Source organism: Aphelocoma coerulescens, chromosome 5 (genome assembly GCF_041296385.1).
Source record: "Aphelocoma coerulescens isolate FSJ_1873_10779 chromosome 5, UR_Acoe_1.0, whole genome shotgun sequence".
NCBI lineage: Eukaryota > Metazoa > Chordata > Aves > Passeriformes > Corvidae > Aphelocoma > Aphelocoma coerulescens.
Window position 1 is genome coordinate 43165249 of NC_091019.1, and position 12645 is coordinate 43177893.

General features: G+C 35.7%; 1 protein-coding gene across 4 annotated transcripts in view; it reads left to right on the top strand.

Annotated features, from left to right (window-relative positions):
- MIPOL1 (mirror-image polydactyly 1) overlaps positions 1–12645 on the top strand; it is a 187311-nt gene that overhangs the window by 46208 nt on the left and 128458 nt on the right. For all 4 annotated transcript variants that reach the window (XM_069017836.1, XM_069017839.1, XM_069017837.1 and 1 more), the window contains 3 exons: positions 2582–2765; positions 5683–5818; positions 6797–6902. In XM_069017836.1, coding sequence (XP_068873937.1) covers positions 2582–2765; positions 5683–5818; positions 6797–6902 — 426 coding nt within the window. The remainder of the gene's footprint in view (positions 1–2581; positions 2766–5682; positions 5819–6796; positions 6903–12645) is intronic.

Consider the following 12645-nt stretch of genomic DNA (forward strand, 5'->3'; position numbering starts at 1 on the left):
TCCTCCTAAGAGGGAGGGGCATGGAGGAGGATTGAGTGAAGTAGATGTGGCCTTCTTCAGAGAACTGGAAGAACTCTCATGTTCAAAGGTCCTGGTTCTCCTGGGGGACTACAATGATGTTAACGATGTGCAGGAAGGACAACAGCAGGGCACAAGGGATCTAGGAAGTTGCTGGAGTCTACTGATGACAACTTCGTGGTACAAATGATTGAGGTGCCAGCAAGGTGATCTCCAGTGGTCTCTGCCAACTGCAGTGACTCTTCTGTGGTCTCTTCTTAAAGCTCTGGAGTGAAAGGAGCAAATTAACAAAACAGGATCTGTGAAAAGAAGAGAAACTTACTCTCATGCTAAGGGAATAGAAGCAGCCTAAAATGTCATCTAAACTTTTTAGCACTCTGGAGTGAGATTTTTCTTTTCCAACTTTCATAGGGCCAAAGTAGAATACTGTTGTGCTAAACAAGGAACAAAAGTTCCTGGCAATACCATCACTGGTTGTTTCAACAAATATACATTGTACTTGAATTCTTCCAAAGATTGTGACACACTTTCGCTTGAGGCACTTCACATATATATGGTTTATAGATTAAGTGGATGCCCTAGAGAGGAAGAGGAGGAAAAGTTGTTATGGCAAGTGAAGCATTGCACTTCCTCTGCAGCGTGTGACAGCATAATTTGCAAGTACATTTATACAGACACTGCATCTGATATAGGAGAAGTGAACAGGACACTTCATAGGAAGTTCTTCGTAATATAAATCAAATGGGAAACATAACTCCCTATGAAATGCTTTGCAAGTATGGAAATTCAGATTAGGTTAGTTTTCAGATAGTACTAACTGGAGAGGATTCCAAATTTTCCCCTAATGTGTTGTCACTCCCAAACTGAGTCAGGTTCTTAGAGTATACTTGGTTATTTTTTTTAAATATATGTTTCTTTTGAGATCCTTGCTCCTTACTGTAAGGAGGAGTAAGAGACCAAATCAATTTTTTAGATGTAGCAGCACTTCAGAGGAAATCTCTGCTCACAAATCTGCAGGATTTCAAGCCAGTGGAAACAGTGTACATTTGTTCAAAGAATGCAGGTGGCTGTGGCCTTGTGTTTAATTTCTGCACTAGCTGTGAAATGATGTGAAGAACATATTTCAATCAAGTATTTGTCAATACTTATTGACAAATATTTGATGGTAATGGTCCCCACATGCTCAGAAACAATGATTCCGATACTCTGTTGACTGTTGTTTCTCTAGTACAAAGATCAGTGGTTATAGTTTGCAGGAATAGTTAGAGTGGATTCAAATAAGTTTGTGCTGAAGTGGATGCAGAGAATACAGGTGAGCAGTGGGTACCAATAACTTTTTCCTGGAGGCGGTAGCACGTAGCTTCGTATTGAAAGTTGTTAAACTGACTTCAGCCAATTCCCACGTCATCTCTTGGAGTCCTTGGGCTGCTTCCTGTGGCATTGGCTGTGTCTTTCCTCATTTAAGGCAAGAGGAATCTATTGCAACACACTTTAGAGACAGTTTTCCGTATTTTTTGGGAAACTGTGCTTATATGTTTACATGCAGGATAACACCTAGATAGTGATTGATTTGTATTTTTGGTCTATTTCTACTTGATTTCAACTATATAGATAGTTTCTTATTATTTTTGAGGATGTTGTAAGATGGATCAAAGAATATATGCCCTATATTTTATCCAAAATATTTGGAAATACTAACTTTATTAAGTAAGCAAAGGCTCCAGTGTTTGTTCTCTACTAATCTAAATGAAAGAATGAAGAATATATGCACCTTTTTTCCATTTCCAGTGTTTTTAGGCTGCTTCCTTCTCATTTTTTAATATAATTCTATAATTAAAACTTACTTGTTCTTACTTTATGAAAGAGCATTTGTGGTATGTGGATCTTTCTTTCATTTAAATGCCGTGATATCAGAAATATGTCCTAAAAATATCTAGTAGCCAAGCTTAAGAGAACTACCTACCACACTCAACATTTTAATCAGATAATTTTTCCCTTTGGCACAATTTCTGCTTTCCATTCTTCAAGTTCTTTAGTTGTATGAGCCTGTACCTCACACTCTCCAGGAATAAATAATGGTGCTTTAAATTTGTTGTTGCTAACTACAGCTTGATGATACTCCTTTTGTAGCCAAAATGGACTTGAAAGAGACCTCATTATAAGAGTCTAGTTATAACCTGAAAATTTCCCTCTGGAGAGAGAAATTCATCCTACCTCACTATAGTACAGCTGAATTTTGTAAGAAGTGAATAATTTTCTACAGTCAGCATTATTTTTATTAGTCATTTAAGGGGGAAGAAGAATTAGGAAATGATGATGAATTTTTCATGTTTCCCTGAGAAAAATCCAGTAAATGGTTTGTAATTCTTACATCCGTGCTGTAGGTAACACAGGTCTCACTCCTTAGTGAAGGGATGAAGAAGTTGTGAATCTGAAACTAAATTGCTTGTTCCTGTCTACTACAATATTTTATGCTTATAACAAGCCATTTTCAAATGAGAAATCTCAAATTTGTGCTTCATTTGCCAAATGAGAAAATGTGTTTGCTTCTCTTCCCGATTAGAAATACACATCTTGGATCACAAAAAGGAAGACTTCGGTGTTGAACTTCAGTTTTGTAAGAATTCTCAAAAACCCACAGAAGTTTTTATCCAGGCGGAAACTGAAGCACTGAAACTTTCGGATTTGCAAGTAACCAGTCAAAGAGGAGCCCTAAGTGACTTTAATTCTGGTTCTGAAGAATCAAGGTAAATCCAAGAAATATCCCTGTATATAGTTTTTCTAGATTCAAATTATTGACAGTATACATATGGATTTTTGAATAAATATAGGGAAGTTTGCTTCCCACATGAGAATCAGTAAGTCAGCTTTTTACTTAGACTCACCATATCTGCCGTTCTTCCCTTGTGGAATGCAGCATTTCACCTCTGTATTCTCTAGCACTCATAGAAAATGTGATCATTGCAATGGCTTATATCACACCTTGTGAGTATTTCAGTGATTGTGAACTCTACAGAGAATTTTGAAAGTGCATGCTGAACAGAGTTAAAACAGATCTTGAAAGTCTAGTAGTATCTGTGGCTTTGCACAACAAGCAGCTGAAATGTGATGAGTGAGTAGGAAGCAGGAATAAAGCAGGGTGAAGTCCAGATGAAGTTCGAAGAGTGAAGATGAGGAATTGTAATACCTCGTAGCAGTCTGTGACAGGAATCTGAAGACAGGCTAATATGGTTGAAAAGTTTAATACAGACTCTTAAGATTTTATTGTGTCATTAATTTTGGTCATTTCTTGTCATTAATGTTTGTACTGTGCAATGGCCCTCTAGAGCAGTCTTAAGAAATACATAGTCTCATTCTATAAGTGACACAATGTACAAAGGTATAACTAGCTGACTAGTTGTACCTTTGACTTGTCAAGTAGTTAGGGAACATGCTACCAGTTTTGAGTGACTTAAGCATTCTGAAGATGAAGTTTTAACTGAGAGTGTCAGAGTTGTTTTTGAAAATGGGATCAAGGCTGCAAAGCCCTATTATATACTTTTGAAAAATACTCTAATTCCTCACTTGTCTCACAGATTCTACACCTGGTTTTGTTATCTTTATTATGATCTAACAGTGACTTTTTGGGCCAAACCCAAATCCTTAACACTTCATCATTTTCCTTGTTGCCTTTCTGCATTAGTGACTGAGATATGCCATTAAGGGCAATGCATCCTGCCCTAAAAGCCAAGTATAATCCAGAGTGCATAGGTACAGCCCAGCACAGAATCAGCCAAAAATTGTCCTCTTACCTTTCACCAGTGCCACTCTCACTGACAATCAGATTGGTCTTGAACACTGAGATTAACCTCCCACAGCAGTCAGCATATTGAACCATCTCATCTACAAGTATATTACCTGTAGGATCCTAAAGCTATATGCTGAAACCTCTTTGCCCAAGTAGATTGTAATTAGAACATATGATAAAATTTCTTGATGTAGAAAAACCCAGGAAATGTTGAGTAGGTGTTGATTTGCATTGTAGGTGATGGTCTTGCTGTACTGTCAATGTGATTTGTCATTTTTAATTTTAAGGAGAAAGGAAGAAAACATTTGAGGGGTTGAAAGATGATCATAGAGTGGCTTGGGTTGGAAGGGACCTTAAAGATCATCTAGTTCCAGCCCCTCTCCCAGGATCAGAGACACACCTTCTGCTAGACCAGGCCCATCCAACACTTGAACACTTCCAGGAGTGGAGCATCCACAACTCTCAACAACTTGTTCCAGTGTCTGACTACTCTCTGAGTAAAGAATTTCTTCCTAATATCTAAACTAAACTGACCCTCTTTCAGTTTAAGATGATGATGAGTTATATTCAAACTTGTTAATGGGAGCATCTCTTGAAGATGGAAAATGCACAAGAAACGTTTGAGTTTTGTCATATCTGGGCAAGAGTACCTAGATGCATCTATCACTTGCAGCCTGAAGCAATATTAAATGAAATGTGCTAGACACAGCAAAGGTTAAATAGGAACTGGAGGATCTTGGAAGGGAAGACAAGCAGTTTAAGCACTTTCTCCCATATGTAGTGTAATAACAGTAGTGCTTTCTTGATTTTAATCTCTATGCTGTGTTTAATGGGCTTTAGGTTGCACAGTTTGGCTGCAGAATACAGATCTTAACTTCCTTCTTAAAGAAACACAGAGGAAATAAATCCAATGGAAACAGGTTGAAAAAGAGGTGGCTGATTACAGACAACTGTCTACCTAAGAGAATGACTCTTTGGAGCAATAGCTTTCTTTTTCTTTCTAGAATGTGAATTACACATAAAGTAATGTCTACAGTGAAAACAGGAGCTCAGAACATACAGCTTTCCTGTGGTTACTCCTTATGACATACTGGCTATGAAGCCTCTAACCAGAAAATGCTTAGGGAAAGCAAATGTTAAAAATATTTGCTAGTTCCCCTTCTAATCCATTTATTTACTGATTTTGCTGCCATGTTGCAAGTGAGATCTGAGTGATCTGTGAGTATCAATGGATATCCAAGGAGTTTTATGAAAGTCTTACTTTGAGACAGAATTTTTCTGGCCATTGAATCTTGTCTTATTTTTCCTTGTCTATGGCTCATAAGTTATTTTAAAACTCCACGTGGCATGCAGTATGGAATTCCTGTTATCAGTTATAATATTTAGAATCATACCACAATTTTACAGATTTCTTCAAGATGAACTCCTAGGTTTTTTTTATGGATATTCTTATATCACATTGTATGGAATCATCCTACAAAAAAATTTGGTTTGCTTTAACGTGAACATCACTTTGATCCCCAAATGTTTTCTTACTTTGTTGCTCTGTGTTAAGCAATGGTTTTTAATATTTGCTTTCCTTAAGCATTTGCTGTTTATGAGCTTCATAGCCAGTTTATATTCATCTGGTTTTTGCCTTAGTAGTGTAGAATATTTATTTACTATTCCAGATTTACAGCTTCTTTTCAGAATTACAACTTTAAGAAGTGGTTGAAGGGCATCCATTTTTCTGGCTATTTAATACATTTGCAGTGGTTAACAAATTTGTTAGCAAGTTTTGATAATTTATTTCTGTGCATTTTGTTTCAGAGGAGCAAAATTACAACTGTTTTTTTTAATTATTTTTCTTTTTTTTTTCCCCCCCTTCCTAAATACAGCACTGTAGAAGGAAAGGGTAACAGGACACTCCCTGAATTTATACCCTCATGGAATGGTGCTGAAGATTTAGGTGGGAAAACAGAAACTGCATTCCTTTTAAAAGAATTGGACACTCTGAGGGCCAAAAATAAAAAGGTACAATTGAGATATTCGGATCACAGTATTTGCTTTTTTGTAATTCCCTTGCAAAACATTCGTTTTAAACTGTGCCTGATTTAGTTTTGTTATTTATTTTAGTGCACCAATCACTAGCTTCCTGTCATTTTGGATTCTTAGTATCTGCTTAAGAACTATTTCTCTGGAATTAAAATAAAACCCCTCCAACCTACCCTCTGATTTTTTAAATCAATGACATAGATTCTTACACCCTGGATGAAAACCAGTGAAGACCAAAGACTAGACCAGGATTTTATGAACAGCATCTGGAGCTCATTGTTCTGATGCTTCTGTACATGTGGCCTAGATAATTAATGTGCCCTGATAACTCTGCTTTATTGAAGAGGGGAAAATTCCATTCTCTTTGAACACTGCATTTCTTCTAGTGTTAGCTATGGTTGCATATGCCTAAACAACCTAACAGTCTCTAGTCTTTCCATGAAGTGTCATTGAATATTCAAGCTCAGATATCTGTCCAAGAAAAGATTTAGTGAATACCCATTTAAAAGAAAGGCCTGAAGATGTGAAATACCAATCTATCCGTTGAAGAACATGAAAAATGCATTTACACCAGTCTTTTCCAACTGTGATGTCAGTATCTTGGTAGGAAACAGGCTATTCATGCAGACACCACCTGCATTATACTACATGCAATTCTGAACTTCCTTAGCAAGAAGGACTACAGCTGGTGATACCTGAGGAAGAGAATCCCAAATAAAAACAGTGGCGTGCGCATTGCTACTTGTCTCACAGAGCAAGATAGGCCAGATGTTAAAAAATATATTCGTAACACTTGTTCTTTAAACAAATAAATACAATAATTTGAACTTCTGCTGTAATGCTTAGTGTTTGTATTTTGGGGGTAAGAAATTGTTATTTACAATTTTATTGTGGTTGAAATAACTGGTTGACAGTTTCAGCCAGATAAGAATCTTACTGTCCATTTGTTCAATTCAGCTTCAAGATAAGCTGGCTGAAAAGGACAAGGAGCTGAAGACAATGAAACTGGACTTAGAATTGCAAGACAGAGCGACAGAAGCTAAGATTGCAGAAAAGATTGCAGGTACAGTAGGCAAGCATTTAACAGATGGCTGTATGGCTTGTACAGTACCCGTGGTTGCTATATGACGTGGCCTAGTGAATGTTAGCTTTATTTGCTAAAGGAGGGAAGATTTGACTTTTTTTTTTATGTGTGGTTGTTTAGAGTTGCTTAGAAAATAGATGGCTTTAACATCCTGGTACTGGTATTAGTAGGAGCTTTACCTGTATTCATACTGATTTGGGCATTAAATGCATTGTTAACACCATGTCAATCCAATCACAAAAAGGTTGTTTGTTTTGTTGGAAGGTCCTGAACAAACAAGGGGAAATAATGATTACCAGTGCCTCTACCTTTCAACCAGCAGTTCAAATAGCACTTATTGTTTTAGCTGGTTCAGAGCAATACTACCCCCTCCCCGTGTTTGGAGATAGTCTCACATTCACCTCGACTAGAGACCTGCACTGTTCTTGAAAAATCTGCTCTTTTGGTAGTTAAAATGAATTTTTGTCGGATGTTGGCATATATCCAGTGAATGAAGTGTGTATGAATTCTCATAAGGAAAGGTTTTTAAGTTTATAGCTGAAAGTGAATGTGTGCTTATATTTGTTGTTAATTGTTCTTTGGATAGACATACAAGCATGGAGACAGTTCATATGCTGTGCTTGCAGAAACTGCTAATGTAATGAAGCTGGGCATTCTTATTATTGAAAAGTGACTGTGTATACAGTGTAGCCACTAGATGAAAAATAAGGTTTTCATGGAGATGTTTAAAAAATTTAATGGGAGTGCTTTTATAAATTCATTGTAGCATTTGTTCAGAAAGAGAGTGTAAGCTTGGTAAAATTGTTTCCTCATAGATCACACACACTTCATAGAGTATTAATAGTGCTAATAGCTGTCCCCAAAATACTTGTATTTTGTAAGGGAGGAATAATTGTCTTCAGGAAAATGGAGCAGATAATAAACTCTCTAGCTGAAAAACAGATGGCTGACTTTCCACTTAATATCAAACTCCTGAGAATACAGTATACTGTGAATATTATAGATGGAAAAGAGAGTTCCTAGGTTTTCTGTGGTGGGGGAAGGGAAAGGCAAATCTAATCAACATATTTAGAAAAAAATGAAATACAGGCATAATTTTATTCTTATTTAAGTTCACATATCTGCTTGCTTTATTTTCAGAAGAAAAAAAAAATCTGCACTATGTGTTGTTGTTATATCCACCAGCCAAAAGCTAATGCAAATTGTTTGGGTTGAATATGAAGTTTTGCGATTGTTCCTGGATATTTGCCCAGTGTTTTACCTCTGTACTTGGTTCTCTTTGATATAGGTGTTCATTGCTCATTAAAACCTGGAAAGAAAGGTGTGTCAGGGGTAGTTTCATTTTTCTGCATACAGTAGAAATACTTGTTAGAAAATTGTTGTTTTTCTACACTACTGCTTAAACTTTCTAATGATGTCCTCAGCATATTTTCTCTTCGAAACAGAATGGCATGAATATGGATATATTAATTTAACATGCCTATTTTGTTTTAAAAGGAAGAACAAACCAAATTTTAAAGAGAGCTACAGAGTGTAATAACAATGACCTTTAAAAAATAACCTTTTTTTCTCCTTTTATGAGTACAGGAAGTATAAAATCCTTTAAATGCTGAAGAGAGAGGGCAAGAGGCTCCTTACTACTTAAATTGTTTGCTAAAAGGAAGCATTGTTAATATTTCACAGTTTTTTTGTTTCCTGTCTTACAGTTCTAAGAATGTTACCAAGTTTGGATAAATGGTTTGAAATCTGGAATTATGTGAACCAAACTGGATTTGTGGAAGCCTATGTGTGCCTCTCTCATAAAAGCCTTGGGGAGAGTTCTAATGGACAAGCAGAACCTAATAAAGGGCAGACAGTGTGCTTAAGGAAAACCTTATCCCCCTGCGTTAAGTTCTTTGAGGAAGGGAGAACACATGCTGCTGTGATTTCATGTTACTAGTTAATGTTTAATTACTGCAGTGTATAACACATGGTAGAGTGAAGCTTGTAAATATGGGTGTTTGCATTTTTATTATTACTTAGTACTGACTTTATGATAAGTAAGTGACTCCACAAAATTATACTGTAAAGAACATAAGAAAGGTACACCATAAAAGTGTTATCTACTTTGAGGAATATTAGAATTCTGTTTTAAAAGGTACCACTCTAATTGATAGGCTTTACCTAAACAAGTCCCATGGAAAGAATGGGAAAGTGAAGACAAAGGGCATTTTGAAATGGAGTTATAACCGTCTACAGAAACAAATAATCCAAAGTTTGTCCGTTTATTATTGTTACATTGTTCAAAGGAAAAAGTGAGGAAAAAAAGTGTAAATTTGTGAAATCCTTCATGAGAAAAGAAGAAAAAGTAGAATTAAGGCAGAAGATACACATGATGGAAGAAAAATATAATACTGTGTGCAGTAAATAACTTCTTTTCAGAATATCTTTATTTTTGAATTTTGCTAGCCTTGAAAATGGATTTTAAAACTTCTTTGGGTCCCTATCTCTATGTCAGCTAGTTATGGCTAAAGAAAATTAGGGAATTTAAAGTTTTGGTTTCAGACTTTTAAGCATTAAAGACTATTGTTTCTGGTGGTCACAGTTGCTACAGATTCCTGCAGTTTATTCATTATTCTTCTGTTGGATTTTGTGTCATTCTAACCCAATGTCAGAAGGTACTGTTAGTTTCACTCCCTGTCATGAAGAAGAACAGAGATGGAGGCAACATCAGGAAAACCAAGGGAAGAGCACATCATGAAAGAACAGACACCAGGATAGTGTAAGGAACAAAGGGAACAGCACGTGTGAAGTGGGTATGAAGAACAGACAAATCTTGAAATTTGGGTGTGCAGAACTTTGATATGTTGAACAGAAAAGGGAGTGGGTGCCACCTGTGGGAGTGGAAAAAGGAAGGAGCATACATCTTCTGAGGACAGACTGGAAAATAAAGATGGAGGCATTGCAAAGGAGTAAGTCTTCAAAACAACTAGCTGAGAGAACAAATCTCACTTTGGATGGATGTAATAAGTGACTTCGTTTTTTCCTAATGGAAGAATTAAACAGAGGATATATAGGAGCTTTTCAAGGAAGGAGCTGGTTGAGTGTAAGGGAGAGTTACAGAGCATAGTGGTAACTTCTCTAGACTGGAAAAAATATCAAAGCCCTATTCTTCTCACAGTTCCATTACTGCAGCAAGATATACCATAGTTGGCATCAGAAACTCAGCTCCTGGAATATTTTTGTTGCTATCGCAATATATACTGAGACTAAGAATAATTCTGAACAAAAATATAATAAAAATATTTATCCTTAAATCTTTCTGTAGCAATGGCTATTCTGTGAGTTGGGGTTTTTTTGTGCCAGTATCTAATAATAATGTTACCAAAATTTAATACTTTTTAAAATCAACATCATCTCAGCAGGATTGAGTCCAGCCCTGTTATGGGTTTCACACCTTTTTTGATGCCTGAAAACTGTATTAGCATTCTGTAGATGCTCTCTGAAAGACTAAGGTAATGATAGGAAATAACAGCGTGGAAAAAGGAAAGCAGTACTTCTAATATGGTGGTATACATTATACAACTTTCAGTCTCCTGGAAACTATGGCAGTATAACTACAATGAAGTCCCTATTTCAGGTCTGTTTTTATGAAAATGTTGTGAATATACATTTGTGGTATTTTGGAATTCTTGAATATGGTGTGGAAATATTCATGAACATTATTTGAAGTTTTCTAAATTAACTTGAAAAATAATTACTGAGTATGCATATGCAATAGATTTAATAGCAAAAGTGAAAACAAATATCCAAGTGGCTATTAGCTTAGAGTTAATTTGATTTAATATCCATAAAGTAAGAGGAAATAAGTAATCTTGCTAGTAATAAACTTTGGGTGGCAATAACTTTCAGCACAGAAGAAAAGTATTTTCCATTTCTTAAAAGCTCGCTTTAGAGTCCCTTTTTAGATGTTATTTTTCTTTCCTGCATGTCATCCATTAAAGATTAGCTGTGGAAGGTTGGAGCATGGAGAGATTATGAATGACAGAACAACTCCTGCAGAATAATAATCAGTTTTTGGTATTTAATGCTGTTTGACTTTTGCAGACACATTTCTTATTAACCTTTGGTACAAACAGAAATCCAGGTTCCTGATATCTCATGGAGAAGATGAATTCAAGATCCTCTTCCAATTAAACTGAAATAAGGCCAATATTGGGCTTTAGCCAAAAGAACTCAGAAGTTCCCAACTCTCGTGTTTGTAAACCTAAATATGAATGATATTTTACAGTTTGAGGAGGTAATGCATATACTTCCCTAAACCAGTTTTCTGTGCATAATTTATTTATATATTTAGTCTATATAGTTCTTAGGGGGTTTGTCCTACTAAATTCTTCATTATGAAATACTATTTCCTGAATATATTTTCAAAATATTTCTTGATAAATAACACAATTTCGAAAATAGCTGTAGGATTTGAATCCTCTGTATGGGAAGATAGACAGTTCATCTGAAAAACGGGAAAAACCCCAAGGTGGGGGCACCGTGACTGAGAAATTCTTGGCTTAATTTTTAACAGCTTAATTTGAAACAATGTGATTTTACCTTCAGATTGTCAGAATTGTTGATTATCAAAAAGTTGTGTACAGCTCTTTGAAGTACAATATATGATGAGTTGGCATAGATTAAAATGTCAATTACTAAGCTATTTGTTGGTGGAGATTTTATGTAAAAAGCACGCCAGTTTCTTCTGCATTTTTTTTAGTCTGGCCCTTCTTTCTTCCACACAAGTGCTAGATGAGCATAAAGAATTGGGTTTTATTCAAGAATAAAAAGGTCTGCAAATAATCTACTTCTTGAGGCATTACAGAACTTTACTTTAACACGACAAATTATAACTTGCAAGCTTTAATGCAATGTTTATATTTTCCCCCTAAAAGTAAATATTCAGGCATCAGTAATTATTCACTGAAAAAAAAAGTTTAACAGCATTATGGTTTGAATTTTGAAGTCAGCTGTGTTTAGTGTATTAGAAGCAGAGGCTTAAGTATTGTACAGGGATTGGCTTTCACAAGAACTGCCTTGGGGTCTGTGTATAATACTCTCTCCTATTCTTTCCCACTTTATTTTTTTTTTAATTGAATTGCGATCTGAGTACACAAAGAAAACCCTGTGCAGAGCTGCCACTAAGCAACTTTAGCCTTTTATTAAGAGCACTCTGTTTATAGCATTGGAAATGTAGAAGCAGATGAATGCTATGCACTAAATACATACAACAAACACAAAGCAATAAAGAAGTCAGTGTGTTCTATCAGTGTTTGTCCAGACTGCTTTATCTATAAAGTCATATTTAGGTGTAAATTACTTTTAGTCTATAACTCCTGGTACAGACTGGTGAAAACTTAAATAGTTTTCCTATGATCTTCTTATCACTATTTTACTTTTATTTTTCAGTTATACGTCATTACTGAAAGTAAATGAATGGTAACTTTCAAAAAAGAGCTGGGAACTTAAGTTGTCTATTCTGTAATAGAACATGTCAGCACTATTTTTAAGTTGACAGTCAGCCCTGGAGCTCCTGATAGTTTGCCATTAACCTGAATAAGAACTGTATAAGGGCTTTAGAATTTGAACATTTCTAGGGATTATCTGCATTTTGTAACATGTATAAGCAGAGACCAATTAATGACACATTTTAAAGGCTTTTGTAGCAATGCAGGGATTTTTTTTTTAATTTGGCTAT